We start from the raw sequence: 25,065 nt of genomic DNA, 5'->3' as shown, positions 1-25,065 counted from the left end.
GCCATCACTACCTGGGTTGGGTTCCGCGGTCACTTACAGGTGTTCCATTGGCAGTATATTCAGATAGAAGCTCTTCACATGTGAAACTTTAGCCAGGTTGGAGGGAAAGGAAACCCTTCTTCTTCGTGACTTGCCATGTGGTTCTTAAATGGAACCGTGCTGTCAACCTTGTGTGACCCAACTCTTTACGTCTATTCTGTCGTTGCCCTTCTGTTCTGTAATATATGTTTTTGTTACAGACGGGATTCACGCCGCTACACATTGCCGCTCACTATGAAAATCTAAACGTCGCACAGCTACTGTTGAATCGAGGAGCGAATGTTAACTTTACCCCCCAGGTAATGTCTTTCTATGTGTAGTCGGAACGCCCATTTGTTACTCTAAATGACTGACCAAGACCCTGGAAGACTTCATATGGTGGCACTTGCTCGTTGAAGCCTACTGTTTGTGGCAATTGTGCAAGCGATGGCCTATGGAGTCTTACAATGGATCTGTCATTTTCCCAAAAATAGAATAAAATACATACGTTTTGAAACCCAACTTACTGTATGTTTATGCCTTCTGAACGTCCTGTTCCCGGGAGCTTCATTATTTTTCCTCTCTGTTTTCTCTCCCCTGTTGTTATCCATCTTTTTGGTGGAAGCAGCTTTTGTAAGGGCAGAAAATGAATTATTGTTTACATAGGTTTTAGATTTCCTGACGTAAAATATATACGATATACGCTAGGTAATTTTAATGAATGTAGTTATGATAAAAACGGTGAAGATGGCAATTTCTCTTGTTCTCTGTATCTCCAAGTGTGCAATTTTTATATGGGGGTATTAAAATGAAGTGATATATTTGCCTTCTCTCACACCCATACCCCTTTCCTTTCTCTCCGTAGAATGGCATCAGTGCACTCCACATCGCCTCCCGCCGTGGCAATATTATCATGGTTCGGCTGTTGCTGGATCGTGGGGCGCAGATAGACGCACGCACCAAGGTAATGGTGTGTGTAATGGACGCTGTGCTGTATGCTGAGACAGCTCTGCTATGACGGTCCCAGTCTTTTTGTTGAGTTTGCGGTGCCGGCTGTGTGCAATGTGTTACAGTATGGGAAATTGTCCTTTGTTCCGCGCAGGATGAGCTGACCCCTCTGCACTGTGCTGTGCGCAACGGACATGTGCGAATATCAGAGATTCTGCTGGATCATGGGGCACCCATTCAGGCCAAAACCAAGGTACTTGTGCAGAAGTTACCCGCAGAGTATTTGCCCCTGCCTCGGGGTAAATGGGCACATTCTCAGAGTCACACAGTCTGGACCTGACTCCTTCGTATTCTGCCTTACACTATTTATATCTGAGCCTCTCATCTTTTACTTTTCTCACTGGCACATCACAAGCTGAAATCCCTGGCCAGGTGACTCAGTTTAATCTTGAAATTGTATCAATCGTATTCCTTATCTCCTGATCCTTTTGGTTTTACCCGTTAGTAAGTCTCTACGATACAATTTTTGAGATGCGTTGTGAAAGGGTTAATACGTAAAGAGCCTCAGGTCATTTAAAAAGTTCCCAGGTATGCTCCCAGTGGTCAGCGGATCGGGCTCTTCAATCTAAGAGACTCTGGGAAGAGTACATTTTTAAAGGTTTCCGTTCCTTTAAAGGCAGGCGGAGCTCCTCTTTTTCTAGTTTTACCCTTACATAGAGTATTTGTACAGAACTAAGTGTTGGCCTTTACTGTACTATGTAAGTTGATGCGTTCATATCTCTTATAAAGACCTTTGAGGACCATTTGCCATATTGACATATTTTCATGAATTAAATTGTGCCAAACATGTCTTCCCCTAGCGAGCATATTTTTCCTCTTTCTGCTGCCTCAATGACAATGGACTCTACATTTCAGAAGTCTGGTAGAGATAGGTTACTCAGAGGTCAGACTAGTTGAGTTTTTTTAATTATATATATATATATATATATATATATATATATTTTTTTTTTTTATGTATATATATATATATTTAATGGTGTGTAGAAGCAGCATTTTTAGCCGCGGGCAGTTTTTAAATATTTCAAATCCTGTGCCCAAGAGCTGACACCTCTCTCTCTTTGTTCAGAACGGTCTGTCTCCGATACACATGGCCTCTCAGGGTGATCACCTGGACTGTGTGCGACTTCTACTGCAGTACCAGGCTCATATTGATGACATCACGCTGGACCACCTGACTCCGCTGCATGTGGCCGCTCACTGTGGTCACCATCGTGTGGCCAAGATATTGCTGGATAAAGGAGCCAAACCCAATGCTAGGGCTCTGGTAAGAAATGTGGAGAATGCAGGGTGTACACATCATGTGAACAGTACGGCTGTGCTATCGGACTCAAGATATCTTTATCTCCACAAAAAAAAATCAAATAATTTATTTCTTCATGATTAGAAATTCTCCCCATGGAGTTTGATTTTGGCCATGGTCGCATTGTCCCAGGTGATTGTAGAACAAAGGTCTTACTCAGAGAGGGGCATTTCAGATTTGGTGTCATATGCATAAACACTCTGGGATGTGGTGTCATCAAAGAACGTCGTTAAACACTTGTAGCTTGTGCTTGGGACATATAGGAAAGATAACGTTGTCTCCTGTATAGTGTCTCATTCTTTGTGTTCTAGGAGGGCTTTACATTAGACATGGTTATTAAACTAGCTGTAAGCCTGCAAAATGATAAAGAAGTCTTAAGGCAGGATGGCGGGGAGGAAGCCTTGAACAAAAAGAAGACTTTATATATACAATGGTCTCCGGGCTACAGAATCTATGTCGCAGTCCAGAGAACTGATGGAATTCTGACTTGAATGTTCTGCCCCAGTCTTCCCCATAACATTGATAAATCATGTGGCAGGATGTTTTCAGCATAGATATGTGGTCTTTGGCAACCCTTGTGTTGCAGGTCAGAGGTCATTGGGTCGTTGTCCATATTGACCTGCTAATTTTCTCCAACTAACCTTGCCATTGTCCTCCTGCTGTATGGCGTAGATATACCCTAGTTTTTTAGGCACATAATAAATCCACCCGAGTTTCTCCAGTCACTTTGCTTTGTTATTTAATGTTCCTATGTTTCCATCTCCTGACTTGGTCTTTCTCTTTCTCTGTGTAGAATGGCTTCACCCCCCTGCACATTGCCTGTAAGAAGAGTCATATTAGAGTCATGGAGCTTCTCTTGAAGTCTGGAGCATCCATTGACGCTGTCACAGAGGTCAGGAAGCTACATTCAAGCCTGTTGGGGGGCCTTTAATCGCATATTTCTCTCTCCTTACTCTTCTTATCATAAGGTTTACTTTCCCCTCTGTCTCTCCCTGCCACTTAGTGTCAAAACACAGTTTAAAGTAAGGTTTATTGTCCATCTCTAGAATCATACGATCCAAGGTTGCATGGTGTTACCTCAGAAGTCTTGCTAAAGCGTTCCTGATGTACAAATAGCCAATGATGCAGCTTGACCTAAACTTTGCATTACCAAACCAAACTGCTGCCACGTACATAGATCAAAGGGTTTTTAGCATACACCAATGATAAGCAGGGTACATATGTCATATAGATTTCCAGAATGCATCTGTTTTCTTTCATAGGGACCTGTAAGATCATAATATCGCGCCGCTGTGCACAGCCAGTCCTCGGCCATCCTTAGTCATTGGGCGACTGTTGGCCTTAAAGTCCCAGAGCCGCCTTGTAATTGTCAGTCTGGCCCTGCTCCCCAAGATAGGTCTGGGAGGTGACCCCATAACTATATCCCTGGACATAGGGGATGTGTATAAAGAGGAGTTCTGGTACAAAGTGATACAATCATTGTAATCAGTTTGCAGTTGGACCCCATAGTTTCCATTGTTCTAATACTCTAATTGCACTCTTTATTGATTTCTTCATTATGCTTTTACATCTCTCATTCACTTTTTTTCATATGTGTCTCCTGCTTTCTTCTGCAGTCTGGTCTGACTCCTCTCCATGTGGCCTCCTTCATGGGACATCTACCCATCGTGAAAACACTCCTGCATAAGGGAGCGTCGCCTAACGTCTTCAGCGTGGTGAGCGCAAAGCTACACAAAAACAACACATTTACTCTGATACAAATATATCACACAGCAGCGTTCCGCAGCGCTACATCCCCCTCATCATGTAACAATGCTTGGTGGGTCACTGAACGGTGACAACTTCACAACACAGCCATGATATTGCCATCAAGAAAGTCGCACAGCAGGGGCATTGCTGAGTGTAACTAGCACTGAGAATGGTATTTGTTGTGACGTTACAGAAGGTAGAGACCCCTTTGCATATGGCAGCTCGTGCAGCTCACACGGATGTGGCGGAGTTTCTGCTGCAAAACAAGGCAAAGGTGAATGCCAGAGCTAAGGTAAGACAGGGTGACTTCAGGTGAAAATGCGTATGGTTTATTCACTATAGATGGGTTTAGTAAGGGTGTTTGCAGGAGAGTTGCAGTTTCATTTCAGTGAGCTCTGCTTCAAGAATAGCTTGGACTCCCCCGAATAAAGCATACATAAATCAGTGAGATGTCTTGAAAGTGAATGAACTATGCATTGCGCAGGAAGAGCGCAGCCCTTCTTGCAGAGCCTTTTCAAGGACATTCTTTGCATTGACTCATTCAGCGGCTTTGCAGCCAGTTTGTTCTTAAAACGCGTCCTGAATCCTGATGGTTGGTTTCTTTACTCCCATTTAAGGATTAACGCTTTGTTTGTGGTGTCGGATTTGTTTTCCAAGTTCCTGTTGCATCCTACAAAATAGTAGTGAACAGCGCATTACACATGATTGTAGCGCTCAGTTATCTAATTCCCCCGGTTCTGAACATTGTGGTAGTACCGGTAAACATGCACTTTTGGATGCCTTATGTAACATTTTTATGATTTCCTCTGTTGTACTTTTGCCACCCAGGATGACCAAACTCCCCTGCACTCTGCTGCCCGCTCCGGGCACTTCGATATGGTGCGTTTGCTTCTCGCAAACGGAGCTCACCCGGATCCCCCGACAACTGCAGGTCACACTCCCCTACACCTCGCTGCGAGAGGAGGTCATACCCAGACCGCAGAACTGCTGTTGGACAACCAGGCTTCGCACACATCGATGACCAAGGTATGGCTGCAGCCCGAATCCTTCGACCTTCCACAGAATCATTCGCTCTCACGTTCTATAAAGAACGACCTCAGTGCCCTTGCATAGGACACTGCCAGAATCCCTCTCCTTGCAATGTATGTTTTCATTATCTCTCTACTTTCCTTGCAAATTGTAATTCTTCATTCATTTTCGGTTCTCGGAAGGACCTTTCCCTCTCAATGTCATTAGCACTCAATTCTTCATGGTGCTTCTCCACCCTCCTCTCTGTAATCTTTTTCATTTGCTTTTTGTAACAGCTGTTCTCTTTTTTTTTTTCCTTTGCGAATGCTCACTGTCCTTTTTTTCTCACCTTAGAAAGGCTTTACTCCCCTCCATGTGGCAGCAAAATACGGGAGGATCCAGATTGCAGAGCTGTTGCTGGAGAGAGGTGCTCACTCCAACAGTGCTGGCAAGGTGACTTCTTCATAATTACCATGACAGTGCCTTATGGATGGATGGATGGATAGATGGATAGATGGATAGATGGATAGATGGATAAATAGATGTATGGATGGATGGATGGATAGATGGATAGATGGATGGATAGATAGATAGATAGATAGATAGATAGATAGATAGATAGATAGATAGATAGATAGATAGATAGATAGATAGATGGATGGATGGATGGATGGATGGATAGATGGATGGATAAATAGATGGATGGATAGATGGATGGATGGATTATAGATAGATAGATAGATAGATAGATAGATAGATAGATAGATAGATAGATAGGGTTGTCCCCAGCTGACAGTTGGGTCAGTAAAGTTGACTCATCAGTTCAGATGGCATTTGAGCTGAAAAGGGACTAAGACTCAACAAAATAAACTTGGCATCCTCAGGGAGGGCTAATTGACCCCAAACTATTCAGTTCCATAGGACTCGACAGCTCGGTTGAATTGAACTAGATGAAAACTCGCCCCAGCTCAACAGGAGACTCATAATGTCCAGCTTTACAGCCCTTCACTCACCTTGGCTTTTTGCGAACAGTTGATGTGATGTGAACTGGTTTTACGTTCCTAGTGGTTTCACAGTTGTAGTAAATAGATGCGCCCGTGTACATTTGCAGTCTCTGCATCTGGTCCCTCTCTTTAAGTATCCAACATGTTTCCAGATTGCATTTGTGAGTCTCTGAACGTTGTGCACTTCTTGCACTTGTGTGTTTAATGTTAGTCTTTGCCTGTTTCACTTTAGAACGTTGTGTAACCAGAATACAAATTAGCATGTGCTGATGATTCTATAAATCTCTATATTTCCTTGTGCATATTATTATATAATACACCAGATTCTCTTTCTCTTTTATTCAAAGACTGGTCTAACACCCCTACATGTTGCTGTTTATCACAATCACCTCAACATTGTGCGACTTTTGCTGAACAAGGGTGCATACCCTCATTGCAGCGCTAGGGTAAGTGAACACCAGACTGAAGTGATGGATCAAACATAACGTAATCCCATGCACCTTACATGCAACCCATGACTAGACCATGTGAGTGACACCGGAGAAAGGAGAGATTAATACGGAAGGCTTGTTATCATTATATATTCCGTTACGTGTCCGCGTCTCATTGTATTACCGGGTTACCAACGTGCTCAACAGAAGCTGAAACCCAGATCAAAAGACCTTTAACCAACTTCCCTCTGCGCTCGTATAAGACCGGTGCGCACATAACGCTATTTTGCTGTTCCAGAACGGGTACACCCCTCTACACATGGCCGTGAAGCAGCGCTCCGTGGACACGGCCCGCGCCCTGCTCCAGTTCGGGGCGACCTGTAACGCACAGTCCCTGCAAGGAGTCAGCCCTCTGCACCTCGCTTCTCAGGAAGGTCACACGGACATGGTGACACTACTTCTCAGCAAGCAAGCAAATGTACACCTGGGAAACAAGGTGCTCACATCACACGCTGTAACACGTTTCATATCATGTTCCTGACACGTACGCGTCATACCCTGTTTATACTGCGCCCTAGCATGCGCTGCATAATGCGTGTCCCAATGTAGCGCTTAAAGGTGCTGTTCCACCAACATCAATTGCTCTCTAGCATGTTAGGCAAATAGCAGATCTGTCGATTTTTTCTTTTAATTATTAGTATTATTTATTGTTTTATATAGCGCCATCATATTCCGTGGCGCTGGGGAATGGGTAGTGATGATTTCTGGAGTATTGGGAATGGTGTTTCTAGTGCGTTTAGTTACAAAAGTGGTAAATTCAGCACATGTGTATATAGGTCTGCGTATGGAATGAGCTAGATCAGTTTGTGAACTCACACACCTTTCTTTTTACCGTCCTCAGAGCTCGCTAACCCCCCTACACCTGGCATGTCAGGAGGGCCACCTGAACGTGGCAGAGATACTGGTATCCCACGATGCATCCGTGAGCGCAGAGACTCGGGTAACAAACCAACACCTATAATGGGGATTCGGGAAGAGCGAGAGGTAGAGGAAGGGAAGATTATGGGGCTGCTTTGTGTCTTGCTTAATCTATAGTGGAGCAGGGTCCATCGTAGAGCGTAGTCTTGTGGGACCTGCAGTTAGAGGTGTGGAATATTCACTATAATAATAATAAAACTAATTGACTAATTTAATCTCATATCAATGTATCCGTAACTTGTGCCGAGAGGGTAACACATCAGCCATAGGCTATCGGAAAGTTTTTATTTTCTGATATGTTATTATTTAACATCTGGTTACCCACAGATGGGGTTCACGCCGCTTCACATTGCATGCCACTACGGGAACATCAAGCTGGTCAAATTTCTCCTTCAACATCAAGCCAATGTAAATGCCGCCACCAAGGTGAGGACATCGTCACATGGATGTATAACGTCCGGGCTGACCTTGGGGGGACCTTGTGCCACTTGCCGCGAGACAGGGATTTCATTTTTATGCAGGGGATACATTTTCCTGTGAATATTTAAACCATAAGATGAATCGGTTGATAAATACGATTGGATACTGTATATTATTATGGTACTTTTATGAAAAAATCTCTCTCCACATTTTGTAATACTGTTTTAATATCATTTATTTAAAAAAATATCATTTTATGACTCAAAAGTTTCTGAAGGAACATGACTGAAGGTTCTGAAGGAACATCCTTCAGTACTGAAGAAGCATTGTTGTTGATGAAGTTCCATGTCCATGGTTCTGTTGGACAATAATGTCACGTGGGATGATTTTAAAGTATCAAATGTATATATTTTACCTACAGCTCCCTATCCCATGATTGGATAATTACTAATTTCATTAATATCCTCCAGTTGGGTTTCACGCCCCTCCACCAGGCTGCCCAGCAGGGTCATACAGATATTGTCACTCTGCTGCTGAAGAATGGCGCATGTCCTAACCAGGCTACCATGGTAAGAACTCTCTGCCATAACTGTCCGTTCGGTCATTCTGTCTTGTCTCGTGTTCTATGTTCTTCTGTTTCTGTTCTATGGCCTGTCCCCTTCTTGACTGTCAACTTGTGATCCCGTGCTGTTCACACTCTGTAACCTGTCTCGCTTTTATTTGTCATTTTGCTTTTCACACACCAAACCGTCTTGTCACATGTTGGCTTCTCATTCCCCACTCTTCTCCCTACCGCCCCACTGCCCCACTCCTGTGCCATCCAATTCTACAGAATGGGATTACGCCCTTGGCCATAGCAAAGCGTCTAGGATACATCTCAGTGACAGACGTTCTGAGTCTGGTGACAGATGGACCACAGGCTCAGGTGAGTGATAGCGCTAATGCATGGATAAAGCGAGAGACTGTCTTAAAGGGGGCAACGAATGACTTTTACATTAGCAAGGTTAGGGGCTGTTAATGGAGGCAGGCGGGTGGCAGATAGGGGTGGATTATCAAGATGTCAAATCATCAGGTGGGTGGATGAGGGATAAATTAGCAATGTGGGGCAAGAGTATGAGAAGTGGGACATATCAAGGATGGAGACAGGTTAAAGGGGCAGAAACGTAGAAGGAATAGAACTTTATTTAATTTAAGATAGCGGAAGGACATAGAGAAGTGGATTTTAAGGACTTAAAGACAAACGATATACTCTGTACAACTCCTTCCAAGACTAGTCTTTAAAAGTATAAGCTGTGCATAAACCTATAAGAGAAGTTGGCAAGACCAGCATTACGTGCGTTTTTTCTGATGCAGGCATCTGCTGCATAATTTTTTTTTATTTTTGACTTTATTTTAGAAAAGTAGGTAAAATGTTGCTGGAATTAACCCATCACACTCGATACCCCGTTGCATTTAGTGAGCATGGTAATAACCTATTGTTAGCTGTGCAAAAACAAACATTGCATCCAAAGAAAGCTCCTCTCTGTGCCGTCACGGCTTGGCGTTCTCCTTGTAATACCGCATTTTATTAACATAACTCTTTAAGAAGGAGCTAAATCCTTCTAAGTGCCATTCTTGGCTTAATAAATGGGCATCGACAAAATCTTATCCACATGACCTAGGGGGGAAAAAAACATCCACGCTAAAATTTAGAGCAAAAAATGTCATAAAAGTTCTAGAAATCGATGAAAAGAGTAATAAGATATATTATTTTTTATGCTAAAATTCCCTTAGATAATATTTTCCTTATGATCATAGGCTTATTGATTCCGTACTGTTATTCCTATGGATACCTTTAAGGTGTCTTCATGAGGCTTGAAACACAAGATTATACCACAGGGTGGAATTTCATTAATCCGCACCATCAAAGAACCAGTCTCTTTATTGTCGGGGGGCGTGGGTGAATGAATTGGAAGGCTAGTGCCCCCCCCCCAAATCTATTTAGTATATTGTGAAACAAGATGATCGTATACAACAGTGACATTATTAGGCTTGATTGTCAGATGGTTTCCCTACAGATCAGGTTTAGCCGAGTTCCTGGTTTAACGTAGATCGATCGATCCCCACTGTGTACAATCAAAAAGATTATTGGAATGTTGGCTTACTGGATGGATGTGGGCAGGGTGGTACAGAAAAGCGTGTAGAGGGTGACTGAGGTTGTGGAGGAGTGCAAGACACATGGATAAGCTTACATGGTAGCCAGTAGCCACTGGGCTGGTAAAAGTGTTTGGGAGAAGTCAGTGAGTGACTCCTGTGTCTCCCACAGCTAGCCAACGAAAGGCACAGAATGAGCTTCCCAGAAACTGTGGATGAGATGCTGGATGTGTCTGAAGATGAAGGTGAGAATTACCCACGCCCTCCAAAAATGCCCCCGATTATTGCTCCGCCAAAGTTTGCAGGTCCTCTCCCTCTCCCCATATTCCTCAGCTTGCTTATGTGTTGTCTAAGCATCTCCTTCCGTTGCCTCCTTTCCTTGGGTGCTTTACCCCTGGTCGTTCCCTTAAGCAAAAAGCACTCCTAGGTTTCGACTCTGGATATAAACCTGTGACTTTTCTTACTTTCTAGGAACCCCCCACCTGCCTCTACATGGTAGGAAACTGGGACAATTTCTTGCCCATCCCCTCCAAAAACAAACCCCCCCACATATCATATGGCTTAACCATCATCACCGTTTCATTGACAGCTTCTGCTATCTGTATATTGCATAGTAACACATTCTCATTTCATTTATGGATAACTTTGTGCAGGCCTGTGTCATAATAATTATTTCTTAAAGTTCCATACAGTTCTATACACTAAATAAACCAATCAAATTGTGTTTAGCATACCTGGAAACTTTTGGGCTCCGGCTACCGGAGCATACCCTTGGGGGACGTGGCCAGGACTACCTTCTGACGTCGGTGGGCGGACCTGCTGACGTAAGTGGGCGGTCCTGCTGAAGTTGGTGGGCGGTCCTGCTGAAGTCAGTGTGTGGTCCTGCTAAAGTCGGTGGGCGGTCCTGCTGACATCAGTGGGCGGTCCTGCTGCCGTTGGTGGGCGGACCTGCTGAAGTCGGTGGGCGGTCCTGCTGACATTGCGGGATACACTCCCATTTAAAGGGGCAATGGGTAGAGAGTGGGGCTTATCAGGACCCCGCTCCCACGACCCGGAGGATTCGGGTGTCAACCCAGAGAAGCGATATGCCAGATGTTAGCTGTTCTTCAATAGGAAATCGCACAATGCCATATCCACTTGGCGTTTTTCTGTTTGGCGTTTTTTCAGTCCTCTTTGGCGTTTTTCTGCTTTTTTGGGCTCTGTGGCAGTTTTTCAAAATCGCAGCATGTTGACACTCTGGCGTTTTTTGCAAGAAATCTTGGCGTTTTCCTCCAATAGAAGTCCATGGGAGAGAAAAAACGCCATGAAAAAGCCATGTGGGTTTTTTGCCTTGGCGTTTTTTATGGCGTTTTTTCCACAGTTACAATGCAGAGGATGGACCCAGTATCTGTGTGTCCTACGAGAAATAGGCTGGAAACAAACAGTTTCACACAAAACAAATTTATTGAATTTTACACCATTTGGAACAAACATGCCATTACAAACAAACATACCCAACTGAATCCTGCGTGCCAAAAGCAACAGCAAACAATTTGCACCATCATTTGGGGCCAATCTTCCTAGAGGAGCAGACATTCGGAATAAAGCATGCCTTACAAACCACAGAAAAGAGACAAAAGAGTCCGCCGGGGCGTTTAAGTAGAACTCTACCAAATAAATGACATCAGGAGAGGGCAGATACTTGCCATTTATCCTAATCCATTTTAGCTGGGTGAAACTTCTAACGTGTAAAAGCTGGAAAAACTGCCTAAGGTCAAAAAAAGCAATTTCCACAGAAAGGCTAAAACGCCAGAAAAAACTCCAGAAAAAACGCCAAAAAGCAGGAAAATGCAGTGGAAACCTAGCCTAAGGCAGACTTTTAAACTAGTTATTGACATGCAGAAGGCACAAAAATGCCTTGATTTAATTTATTTCATTTTTTACATACTAGCACAATTATTTTTTGCGTGTATAATTTGTACGGGAACGCCAAACACCAAAAAGGGGAATATAACACACATATAGTAAAAATAGCAACAACAAAAAAAAGCTCCGCACTTATGGCACTTAAAAGCCTTGGTAAGGAAAGGGGTTAAGCAGCTCTGGAATTAATTAACATTGCTTTATAAATTAACATACTGCTGTGATAGAAAGCCAGCATTTCATTAAGAAGTTATTAACATAACTACACCATATCTTATTAAGATGGATTTAACGGCTCCATGTGTAAGTAAGACGTCATCCTCCACGGAACATTAGTTATATTTAAAGCGACGCATCCCATTAGAAAGAGCAGTAGGGAGTAGTAGATGCCTTTTTTTGACAACAGAATGCTTGATAGGTTCAACATTTAACTACAATATTTAGCTATGTGATGCAAAAATATGCTTGCTTTCCTTACTTAAAGGATAAATATATAAAGCAGGAAAAATACTGCTTAGAATGAAATGGGTTTATTGGTAAATTCTAATCAGGACGTGCAGTCTCGCTTTAAGAGAAGAAAACCGCTGAGCATCTAGGGTACACAACAAAGAAAAACGGAATCGAGTAACCGACAAAGTAAACAATGTGTAAGATTGGACAGGACGGCCAAAAAGCAAATGTTACGGGGTGGAATTATTTATTATCATTTGAACCAGTTTAATGGAGATGAGTAAATCCGGAGCATCGTCTGGGTACATCGAGCTCTGTGTTAAGCTGTGAGATACCTTATTCTTCTGGAAATTAGACGCACCTGATGACAGGATGACACGCCAAACTTTTTAAAGCCCCAAAAAGATTGCAGTACATCTCACCTGCATCTTATAAGAATTAATAGGTTTGTCACAAAAATGGACGTTCGCTCTTAGAGAAGATAGTCCAAAGCTGTTTGTGAGAAAGGTGTAAAGTCACGCATGCTTTGAGGGTGCTCAGAGGTCTTGAAGATGTTTTCACAGATTATCTGAGGATGGGGTCTCCAAGGTCTTTAAATCTTTTTTATTAAACATCCAGGGCTAGTCCTCGAGTGACCGGTGCATTAAGCAGTCTATGTCTGCAGTGCCCCTAAGACAACATTACGGTAGGGCTGGCCGTAGTTATATTTTACTCTATGAGCATCAGTCATACCTTAGAACTATTCAGGTTAGTCCCGGAGTCTCTGGGTGAAGCCCTACTTCCCCGGACCCCTGTGTCACTTTCATCTCAGGACAGGGGAGCTGTGTTGGCCACGCCCACATCCTGCCCTCTTCTCCTCCTCCTCTACACTCATTATAGGCTGTGTGGGGTTAGCCTCACTCCTATTTGTGGCTAGCTCTACCTCTATGCACCCAAGCCCCACCCCTTCACAAAGCCACTCCCCCTGAAGTGTAAGGGCTCCGGGAACCTCACCCTAGGAAGCTAAGGGATACTTCTTTGGATGACAGTCCCCATTAATTACTCTTTCGTTATTAACATTAACATTAACATTTCGTTACGCAAAAAACATTTGTGGATTTGCAAGGCTGGGCTCCTTCCAACCTCTTCCATCATAAGAAAGCATAACCGTGATACCTAATTACCCCAGCTTTCATCTAATTAACACTTTTAAATATCCAATTATGACCGACCAATATCTGCTTCCCATTGACACCTCTCAGTATTGTTAGCACAATTTACATCTCATTAGCATAAAGACTGCACATCAAAGAAGAGCTTTACAATAATAACGAGCAAATCAACCGCCTGCTCATTGTGTTCCCTTCTAAATTCCTTGATGGCTTCAATCACATTTATTACAAAAATATCTTGAAAGCTAAAGAGTAAAAAAACAGAGAACGGTAACACTTTCATTAATGATTTGCTTTCATCCGGTAACGATCCCACTTTGGTATTTCCCGGTATATGCATAGATCTTATTTCTTTGATCACATTATTGACATATCATTGCATTTGATAGAAATGGCATTTCTTCTAACATTCCATTAACATGCGCTGCCCTCATTTTTCCGTGGTCCGCTAATGTCGCTAATAAGAGTGATCCAATGCATTTGTATGTGCCGTCTTGCGTGTGCTGCCTCTGCGCACATCTCGCAGCGTCTGTATGAGCATCCTGTGCCCGTGTGTGTTACGTGTACAGGTCACGTGACTTTGTGAGTATGTACTAATAGTGTCTTCGACTTGGCGACCCTGATAAGGCTGTATGCACTTGTCTCAAATGGGTGTGATTCTTGCTTAGTACGTGTGCAGGTATCTCCCATGATCTGGCGTAACGCGTGATGGCTTCAGATTTGATCCTTGTCCTTCTAGGAGAGGAACCTCCAGACTTCAGACCTCCACTAACAGGCCCCCGGGAGCCAGACGAAGACACGGAAATGGAGTTCTTACCCAAACTGGACCAGGTGTAAGTACATCATACATCCTAATGTCTACTACGTAAAGGTGTAAGATACAGTTATCTAACTAAACGACCTTTTAACATTCCAAGCTAATTAAGCGTCTACTTGAAGGAAGTTGATACATTTCAAAGTGGACGTGCTTTCTTTTAACAATAATGATTATTTCTCGTTTAAATACATGCTATTTAATAAATATATCTTTCTGTTTATATTTGCTGTCCTTATCAATACATTAATTTGTCTTCCCCCCCCACACACAGAGTGGGGTCACCTGCAATACCCCGAATTCCATGTGTTACCCCAGAAACAGTGGTGCTGAAAGAGGATGAAGCCGAGCCGGTAAGAAATCCTCAACACTCATTCACACACTCTTACATACACAATTCAATTACAAGCAGAGTTATATATATATATATATATATATATATATATATATATATATATATATATATATAAAACTTAACAGTGTCATATTGCAATTTTTGTGTGTCAAAAACGGGTCTACAAAAGAGCCCCCTGTTTTATATTTATGTACCAGTCTGAATTGTGTGTCAGTTGCACTACTTTTTATTATCGTTTTTTATTCTTCTTTATAGCATCATCATATCCCATTTATATATTTTATTATATTTTATATATATATATATATATATATATTAGAAATACTTTTGTACAGCACCGTCACTATGCTTTTGGAAACGCATTTCCTTAATTGGCCTCTAACTAAATAATGAATGCATTACTTTTTACCACATTGATACATTTTTTAACACTTGAGGGGGTTGACATGCTTTTGTTCTAGTTAGTGACCTATTTATACATCTCCCCCTATATAATGATATATTATGTATCTGTACATACAGTACAGAGCATTCCAGACCAGCATGTAACCAAAATCACATGAGTACATTTTAAGCTCCCAGAGCTAGCGCCGTAGACTACATTCATATATCCATCTCATTATAAGGATGTATGTGTGTAAATATGTGTGTGTGTGTTATATTACATTGTATTTAGAGCACCAGGAGATTCAATAATGCTATTATAATACAGGAGAGTGAACGTTAACAATAAACATTGGGGCAGAGGGAAATACACACTCACGAGATCTCCGCATGTGGCCACGCTTCATAATCGTAGTGCTTTGCCCTCTCTCGTTTGGTAGGTGTCCAGAGAGTTAGACGAAGAATCGCTTATTCCCAGCAGTCCTGCTACTGAAACATCAGACAATATCAGTCCCGTGGCCAGTCCTGTCCACACTGGGTGAGTAACAATGTGACCGTAACGCTCGTTTAGTTGCCATATGGACCATTTGTTTCTGGACGTTACTAGTCACTGACCATCCCCTATAAACTTAACTGATTTCCTCCAGTGAGTTTGTGCGTCTCACATACTGCTAGGGGCAGCCCTATAGGTGGTAGTCAGCAATATGTACATATTAGATGTGTCCCGGTAAAAATGGCAGCCTTACATGTGGCATGCTGATATGGCATGGAACCCCTCTAATCAGGTAGTCCCAGCTGTATAGGTTTTCTCATCTGACTTCATTGTTTCGATACATAATTAGCTATGAAATGTTATAGTTTAATGTATTCCTCTTAACACAAACTGTGCTTTCTCTTGCAGGTTCTTGGTCAGTTTTATGGTCGATGCCCGTGGCGGCTCAATGCGTGGAAGCCGACACAATGGCTTGCGTGTCATAATACCACCCAGGACCTGCGCAGCCCCTACACGGATAACATGTCGCCTTGTGAAGCCTCAGAAGCTTAATTCTCCTCCACCGCTGGGTGAAGAGGAAGGACTCACCAGCAGGATCATCGCACTGGGTCCCACAGGGGCACAGTTTCTAAGGTGGGAGTGACAGGGTCTCCTCGTTTCCAAATGCCACCTTATTAAGGTCTTATCTATTTGATGAGTATCGCTTATTCTCATTCCAGTCTGGAGTTCCTCAGTTCCTTCAACCTCTCAGACCTTCCTGAACATCTGACTAGTGTTTTTTTTTTATTATTTCTTTAAGTATTTACGGTACCTTCTTTCTTGGATAAAAAAAAAATCTTTCAGGTCTTTCAGGTCTCTTGGAGACTTCCAACACAGCTGAACAACTTCCAAGGATCTACTGAGTATCTTCTCTCAAATTCTATAGGGGAATACCTATTTGCTAACAACTCCTCTCTCATGCGCCTTTCTTTCCAGTCCGGTGGTAGTAGAAATCCCCCACTTCTCTTCGGTGGGACGCGGAGATCGGGAATTGGTCATTCTGCGTAGTGACAACGGGTCAGTGTGGAAAGAGCATCAAAACCGTTACGGGAAAGAATACCTAGAGGAAGCACTGAGTGGGATGGATGAAGGTGAGACATGATAATGCAGACAGCTTTGAAATGTGCCATTAACCAATTTAACAGTCCAGTACCCTAAATTGTATTTTTTTATTTCTAATGCATGTTGGAGTGTTTTTCGCATTTGTTAAGGGGCTTTTACTCAATAACAGGCCATTAATCAGAATGTTATACCTTGAAACCAGTTGCAGATCAGACTGTACAGAGAGAGTACATCTTATCTTGATACACTGCGGCTTTAGATCATATTAGTAAGTTGGCACCCTGAAAGCAGGGCCGGTCCTAGACCAAGTGTCCCCCCAGGCAAGAATATTCACTTGCTCCCCTCCCCCTCGTACTGCTACTTGGATGGCAATATTTGGAAACACTAGCAAGTTAGAAATTAGAAATTATTTCTCATGCAGGGGCAGCTAAGGCCACGTACGCATTTGTGCGTCACACCCAGGAAAAGAAACAATTGCTCCGTACCCTACTCTGTGCAGCTTCTTCAGTGCTCTGCTTCATATTTGTTACTCTTCACACCACCTTCCAGGCTCATACACTCAAACACTATATGCAAATATACACACTCAGTCTAACACCATACACTAACACTCTAACACCCTGACACGCCACACACAAATTCACCCAGCACAGTCTAACACATTACATTTACACTATCATTCACAATCACTCAAGCACTGTTCACTGTACACTAACACACACTCAAAACACTGTACACTGACACCACCCAAACACACACACTCACAAACTGTACACATACACATTTTAACACTGTACAATCACGCCCCCGCATTTATTCTAATGCTTTGTATTGACACACCACACAGTCTATTATTTGCATGCGCCTACCCAGAATCCCTTGTGGTTGTGGCAGCACCATGAGATTTCTGAGGGAAAAACAAGCCTTCTGGCTTGTCTGGGGTCTGTAGATGAGTGTTTAATAATACTTTTGCCATAACATACAAACACTTCCAAAACACACACTCTCTTCCCTTTTTTCTTTATTTCTCCTTTCCTCTTCTCCTGTTTATCTCTCCCTATCCTTTTTATTTATCTTTATCTTTTTCTTCCTCTTCTTTCCTTACTACTTACCTTATAGGTCTGAGTGTGATTGTAGTGTTTCAATCTACACCCCAGAGTCTGCTAATATTATTTCTCCTGGCAGGTTTAAGTGTGCCTTTTTGTGCATGTTTTGTTTGTGCTTGTAGTAGTTTATGCTGTAATTATGTCTTCCCATTCCATTTGCCTGTTGTGGGTTTCCTTGAAATATACTATGGTGGTTATCACATACTATTGTAATTATGCCACCCTTGTCTTACACCTCAGAGCTGGAAAACGAAGAGGAGCTGCACAAGAAGCGTCTCTGTCGGATTGTCACCACGGATTTCCCTTTGTACTTTGTGGTGATGTCTCGTGTGTGTCAGGACTGTGAGCTTATTGGGCCAGAAGGTGGAGTCCTCAAGAGTCGACTTGTTCCTCAAGTCCAGGCCACATTCCCTCCAACTGCTGTGACAAAGAAAGTGAAGCTATCTTTACAGGTGAGGTGATAATCTTTGCCTTGGGAGATGTCCCTGAAGCACTGAAGTGCAAATGGCGGTCTACGTGTCTGGTCTATGTGCATTGGAACGGCACGGCACAGAAGGAATGGCGCCCATGTCATTTTGTTAGAGGAAACACAGAATATATCCAACAATTCTTACTGTAACCCAGCGTTCTTTCTTAGGCTCAGTCAGTGCCAGATGATTTGGTGTCCCGATTGCTAGGCAACCAAGCAACTTTTGGCCCCATTGTCACCGTGGAACCCCGTCGCAGGAAATTCCATCGGCCGATTGGACTGCGCATCCCCCTGCCACCATCTTGGAGGGACAATCCCAGGGATAATGGAGAAGGAGACACCACCAGTCTGAGACTCCTCTGCAGTGTGACAGGTGGGAAAAAATTTTCCTTTGCCTTGAAAGGTTTTTTTTTTAAATGTACTTGACACCCCTCAGTTCTACCCTCATTTCCAAATTTTCTGGGGAACTTAACATGCTCTTTTATTTTCTCTGCCACAGGTGGTACAGCTCCCGCGCAATGGGAAGACATTACGGGAACCACTAAATTGGTTTATGCCAATGAGTGTGCCAACTTTACCACTAATGTGTCTGCCAGGTGAGCCCTTTGTCTAGAGAGTCAGAATCTTCATGCGCGCACGAGAAAGAGAGAGAGTTGTGTCAGCATGTAGCCTTTTACTCCATGAATTCTTGATGCCTCTCCAGATTTTGGCTGTCCGACTGTCCACGCACGGCAGAGGCAGTGTCCTTCTCCTCCCAGCTGTACAAGGAGCTCAGCTCTGTTCCATACACAGCACGATTTGTGGTCTTCGCTAAGATGGGAGATTCTCGGGAAGGACGTCTTCGCTGCTATTGTATGACGGGTGACAAGCTGGAGAAGACCCTGGAACAGCATGAGAACTTTACTGAGGTGGCACGTAGCCGGGAGATAGAGGTATATATATATAAATATATTGAGGTGGCTCTCTAACTAGAAGGACCCAGCTGTAGTGATTTTCTATTCTCAAATCTGAGATGAACTGTTTTCTATAACGACCATCTTAACGTCATGTTCTGCATAAATGTATATCACAAACGCATGTAGAAGCAAGGAGAAAAGGAGCTCTGGACAGGAACTTATATCAGTTACGTAGATTTTGCTATTTTTTGCCACCTAATTCGGTTCGCATGGAATAAAATAACCCCCTTATTTTGAAACCAAATATTAACAAACCAATTTCCCTGCAAACATGCACAAGAATTAGGTAATTTTAATGATTAAAGGTTAAAGGTGAAGCTTTCTCAGCCTAGCCTATAAGCGCACATTTAGGCCATCATAGGGTTTAATTACTGGGATTAGCTATTATTTCTCAATATTATTTGGATTTATTTTAATGGTAGATGCCGTGGGATAGATGGTATAGGGCAGCAGCTTGTTCTTGTGGACGGGTATTTTTCTTCTTCTTCTATTAACAGGTTTTGGATGGAACACAGCTATTTGTGGAGCTTTCGGGGAATCTCGTGCCTCTGAAAAAGGCAACCCAGCAGAGAAGTTTTGTTTTCCAGGCATTTAAAGAGAACAGGCTGGCTTTGCCCATCAAGGTAATGATCTAGTATACGTTTATACGAATCATTTGTCCCATACAAAGGACTCAATAATCCTAACCGTGTCATTGCTGAGGATGTGTATGAACTTTAACCACTCAGGCCAATAACATAACTTAAATATTAGGAACCAATCTTTTGTTTGGTCCACCTGTTCTTCTAAAAGGTATTCGTACGTGTATGTGATAATCATATCGGAATGCCACGGTCATGTGAGTTGGAATGGATGAGTTTTGGATGGATGGATGGGTGTTTGTGTAGTAGAGGTGTCCATGGGTAGGTCTGAATCCAGGGCAGAGAGAGACTGGCAGAGAACCCCTAAAGCAAAGTCATCTAGGGTTAGGGGGTGAACATACAGAAGAACTCATCAGATCATCAAAAAGATTCATTCAGAGTAAAATCAAGGCAAGGAACCTTAATAATCTCCAGATGACATTTCTCTATTCATTTGGCTGCTGGATTTCTTCCTTCACATCTTGGATCGTATTTAGTACACGTATAGATTGCCCATTATGACAAGTCCTTATTGTGCCTTCCATTAAAAAGCCCTTTGCTGGTAACCACACAGTTTGTTTCTGGTGACTTTATTAATTTAATTTTATAAATAATCAGCTCATATCGAGGGAGAACACCAAGATTTTCAACTTTTTAAGCATCACACTTATAGAAAAGAAGATAGCGGCACCCACATACTGTCTGACCTCCCTGTGAAGGGTGATTAACATTCATAAGGCGAAGGTTCTCTCCCCAAGTAGAGGAACAAACATCGCTCCATCCAGACTCAAGCCTCTAGTCCCGTGGCAAAGGATTACGTAAACCCCCTGTGACCCGCAGCGTCCCCAAAGCACGTGTCCTCAGTTCTTACAGATCCGGGAAGAGATGCATAAAACGTTGGTTACTGGCAGTAAGATCACATTAGCCACTACTCCTTTGCCCCGGGGGATTTTCCGAGGCTGACTATGTCGTGTTCAGAGATTTGTGTTGCAGTTTGCATTTAATAGTAATCTCGAATGATTGCGACGGCATCTTTACCGCTGTCAACACATTCGCTGTGCTTTGTTTCTCTTTTTGTGTCGCAGGTGCGTGACAGCAGCCGGGAGCCTTGCGGGTCTCTTTCATTCCTGCGCAAAGCCATGAAATACGAACCTTCCCAACAAGTTCTATGCCACCTGAATGTCACCATGCCTCAATACTCACAGGTGACCCATCTACATGACACCCTATGGTGTACTCGAGTGTTTCTGCACTGTAGCCCACTCAGTGAGTGGTGTGTACGTTACAACAGGACGGTGTATTAGCGCACATGTGCTATGTATGGATATATATAATGTATGGAACATTTTTTAGATCACTGTTGTACACACATGCCAACGTCCCCTCTTTTGGTCGGAATGATCCTATCACTGCCCAAAGTCTCCCTTGTTCTTCAGATCATCCTCATCTCCCCCCAAGTCATCCTTGTAGGACTAGCTGAGCTCGGAATGCCATGTTTAACCTGTTTGTGGCATCCACAAGTATACCTGCTTGCCTATAAGGAATAGCCGGTCAAATGAAGTTGTGGGTGGGGCTAGGTAGGCACTATGGGAGGAGCTACCAAAATCTCCCTTTCTTTCAATGTGTTGGCATGTATGTATGTATGTATGTATATGTTCAGCTTCTATAATATACTTGTATTGGGATGTTGCTGCTTAGTGTATCGCCGTTTATCAGTTATCATTTGTTAATCTGACTGTCTTGTCATACAGTGTTTTTCCACCCCACTTTGTCAGTGTGTCCTTGTGTTTTGTTGTGTCCTTGTGTGCCTGTTTCCTCATACGTTGTCACATTACCGCAGTGTTTTTTTTGTCTTTTGTCGCCGCGTCGTGTACTTGACGTGTTTATTTTGTAAACATGTGCCTTCTTGTTGCAGGACTGCATGGAGCGTAAAGCTGCGTGTTCTCACAGTTTGTGATTGTGTAGTTTTGTTAAACAGTTGTGTTGTAACAGGGCCCAGGCAGTCTGGACAGACGGAGGACGCTGACACCACTAGCTCTAAGAGAGCGGTACAGCCTGCTGAATGACAGTACGAGGGGTGAGAGCAAGGGGAGCGGGCAGCTTAGATGGATGAAGACCCACCGAACTGAATGTAAAATGGGCAAGGGGGGGCACAATAAGGCATGGGTGGGGAGGAGGACTAGTCTTATCAGGAGGGAGAGGTAGAAATTGGGGGAGAGAAATAGAAAGGAGGCCATACAATAGATAATGGGGGTAAAGGTACAATACAGGAGTTTAACTTGGCCCCAGAGCCTCTGTAAATTGATCCCTGGGGAACAGAGTCGGTGGGATCTGGAAGGTGGGGTACAGATTCTTGTCTGATTAAACCTCTCTCCAACTCAAGATCCTTCTTATGTGTCTCCTACCCTCCCCTGCCAGTCCTGATAAATGTCCATCTATATCCTTGACAATAGCGATGGACCAAATATTTGCTCCATCACTACTTCTTGGGTGCTTTTCCAGCGTTTCTGTTTCACATGATCCCCCGTATTGTTGTCTCTCTGGCATTGATACCCCACTACTTCATGACACCCTATTCCCTAGTCAGCCCTTATTCCCTGATGATGATTAAACCCTCTGCCCCATCAGCACCAAGCAAACTGTGTTCTCCTGATCACTACTACTCTAATGAACACATTCCACCTCCATCCCATTAAGAACTGCATCCCTCCATGACTTGTTTCATCATTTTATCCCACCTGCGACCTCTTATGTATTTTGTGTATCACTTGGCCTCCTTTTCCCGTCTACCGACATCCATTCTGAACCCCACTAGTATGTCTGAACCCGGCAATCATCATCAAACACCTTCCTTTTTTCCCCTTTTCTCACCCCTGCGTTCTCTTTCCTTCCAGGGTCTCTAAGTGGCACAGATCGCATCGATATGAAGATGGCTGTTATCTCAGAGCATCTTGGCCTGAGCTGGGCAGGTGAGCTGACACATTAACACACAACATAGATTTATTCCACGCGCCTATAAAGCATGCAGATCTCTATATATGCGTAATGCATAGTTATGGAATTGTTCCATTAGTTATAACAAAAAACGACTACTTGTTTTATTTTGAAATATGGACAAGGCACAACAGCGTGCTAACTTTCCCAAGGTTTCGCTCCATCTACCACCTTCCGTCACAGCAGCGTCATGTCAGGCACACGTCCTTTGTGGCAGCCCATACTAAGTTGATTTGCTGTCTATAGAAAATCGCCAGCGTTTATGGATTGCCACGATTCAGGAGGCTGATTCGGTAAATGAACATGCTGTATAGTTTAAGATTATTAGCAATGATGTAGCTGTTTTTTTAAGCACTTTACCAAAAACTCACTAACACGAGCAATGGCTTCAATGAGATCACAGGATGTTCTTGTCCCTTTACAATCTTAGAATCAGAATCCTGCAGATAATATCAGATCAGATTCTTTATTTGGTACCAATCCTAGCAACCATCAGTACTAAGTTTTTTCTCCCCATTGAACTATGAAAGCATCCATTAGGGATTATGTATAAAGTGCTATCCTGGCAAAGCAGCAAAAGTGTTGTACTCCGCATTGGGATCAATGCAGTGTCCCTGCTAATTGCTCCACTGTTACCACTTTGCACCAAAGCTGGCCTTTTTACACAACCCCTAATAGGATTTTTAACCCTAGGGTTGCGGTATATACTGCATTTTTTAGTATTTATTGATTTATATAGAAACATCGTATTCTACAGCGCTGTACAAATCAGCAAACATGCAGGGCATCACATGATTTACTAAAACTAAAGTGGAGGTGAGCCTTGGTCAATCAGCTTACAATCTAGTAGATATACATTATCCGTTATGTTGCTAGCACTTCTACTATCAGATATCAGACATCTTGTTGGTTATAAACTATATTTTATTCTGTATGGTTATCTGATATATATTAAATGTGTGCTGCCGAATTTAAATAAGCCCAACCGTGTGCATTTACCCTGGCATGAAAATTAACACATTACATTAACATAGTTTAGAAATCCAACTTTCACGATTTAATATGATCGCCTTTATTCCTAATAACATGAAACCTGATCCCAGATCTCATTGATCCAGAGGATCTCCCGTCACAAAAGTATTCTATACTCTTTATAGCCGATGTCTTATACCAGGCTGCTCTCCATCGTAAATTAGATATATACTGTATGTCCCTTAATTACATGTACCGGCTCACAATGCATTGTTTTTAATGGGTTTAAGGATAACCCATTGTCCTTAAGGGGTTAAAGCTATTCGCTAACCTAGTACACAACCTACAGGCCTAGTGCAATCAGCATGCAATAGCGCCCTCTACTGTTACATTATTCACACTGTTTCAAAAAGACAACCCTTGCCTTTTATTCTGAGTTTTATGTTTTTTCTAATTAATAAGCCAGCTGAGCCATTTAGTGTTATCCTGAAAATATGGTGTGTTAGCTGCCCTCAACAACTGTCCAACACCCCTGTATTAGTACAATAAACACACTATTCGCTATTCACTGCTCGATGGCCAGTCCTGTCCTGAACAGAGTCAGTGCGTGCCTCAGTATATAGTGATATGTGTTATGCTGTACCACCGTCAATGTGTGCCTCAGTATATAGTGATAGGTGTTATGCTGTACCACCGTCAATGTGTGCCTCAGTATATAGTGATAGGTGTTATGCTGTACCACCGTCAGTGCGTGCCTCAGTATATAGTGATAGGTGTTATGCTGTACCACCGTCAATGTGTGCCTCAGTATATAGTGATAGGTGTTATGCTGTACCACCGTCAGTGCGTGCCTCAGTATATAGTGATAGGTGTTATGCTGTACCACCGTCAATGTGTGCCTCAGTATATAGTGATAGGTGTTATGCTGTACCACATCAATGTCTGCCTCAGTATATAAGGATCTTTCTGTAGGTGACCCAATTAAAACACATAAAACGGGGACACATAAAATGTGAATCATGCAGGGTATGATTATCGTGTGTATTCTTATACCTAGGTTTCACCCTGAGTCTCAGGGGTTTTGCCCCGGTCTCAGGGTCTCAGGGTGCAGAGGCTGGTTCCCACCGTCACACAGTCTGGAATTTACTCCTTCTTATTCCACACTGCTGCGATCATGTCTAAATCTCCCAACGTTTCCTACCAGTGTAATGGTTGATATCCCTGCTTAAATGTAGGTGACTCAATTAAG

The 25,065-nt window shown here is 42.9% G+C and overlaps 1 protein-coding gene across 5 annotated transcripts in view; it reads left to right on the top strand.

Annotated features, from left to right (window-relative positions):
* Nucleotides 1–25,065, top strand: part of ANK1 (ankyrin 1) — an 81,610-nt gene that overhangs the window by 42,893 nt on the left and 13,652 nt on the right. For 4 of the 5 annotated variants that reach the window (XM_053463028.1, XM_053463029.1, XM_053463027.1 and 1 more), the window contains 29 exons: nt 240–338; nt 884–982; nt 1,121–1,219; nt 2,093–2,290; nt 3,120–3,218; nt 3,943–4,041; nt 4,269–4,367; nt 4,904–5,101; nt 5,438–5,536; nt 6,435–6,533; nt 6,817–7,014; nt 7,420–7,518; nt 7,824–7,922; nt 8,387–8,485; nt 8,749–8,841; nt 10,222–10,294; nt 14,292–14,385; nt 14,641–14,719; nt 15,546–15,643; nt 16,007–16,231; nt 16,574–16,728; nt 18,046–18,257; nt 18,443–18,647; nt 18,774–18,870; nt 18,978–19,206; nt 19,728–19,853; nt 20,936–21,055; nt 21,843–21,927; nt 22,745–22,819. In XM_053463028.1, the coding sequence (XP_053319003.1) occupies nt 240–338; nt 884–982; nt 1,121–1,219; nt 2,093–2,290; nt 3,120–3,218; nt 3,943–4,041; nt 4,269–4,367; nt 4,904–5,101; nt 5,438–5,536; nt 6,435–6,533; nt 6,817–7,014; nt 7,420–7,518; nt 7,824–7,922; nt 8,387–8,485; nt 8,749–8,841; nt 10,222–10,294; nt 14,292–14,385; nt 14,641–14,719; nt 15,546–15,643; nt 16,007–16,231; nt 16,574–16,728; nt 18,046–18,257; nt 18,443–18,647; nt 18,774–18,870; nt 18,978–19,206; nt 19,728–19,853; nt 20,936–21,055; nt 21,843–21,927; nt 22,745–22,819 (3,649 nt within the window). The remainder of the gene's footprint in view (nt 1–239; nt 339–883; nt 983–1,120; nt 1,220–2,092; nt 2,291–3,119; nt 3,219–3,942; nt 4,042–4,268; nt 4,368–4,903; nt 5,102–5,437; nt 5,537–6,434; nt 6,534–6,816; nt 7,015–7,419; nt 7,519–7,823; nt 7,923–8,386; nt 8,486–8,748; nt 8,842–10,221; nt 10,295–14,291; nt 14,386–14,640; nt 14,720–15,545; nt 15,644–16,006; nt 16,232–16,573; nt 16,729–18,045; nt 18,258–18,442; nt 18,648–18,773; nt 18,871–18,977; nt 19,207–19,727; nt 19,854–20,935; nt 21,056–21,842; nt 21,928–22,744; nt 22,820–25,065) is intronic. The other variant, XM_053463030.1, reaches the window with a different exon arrangement.

This window comes from Spea bombifrons, chromosome 4 (genome assembly GCF_027358695.1).
Source record: "Spea bombifrons isolate aSpeBom1 chromosome 4, aSpeBom1.2.pri, whole genome shotgun sequence".
Lineage (NCBI taxonomy): Eukaryota > Metazoa > Chordata > Amphibia > Anura > Pelobatidae > Spea > Spea bombifrons.
This window is presented reverse-complemented; position numbering and strand designations above follow the sequence as displayed.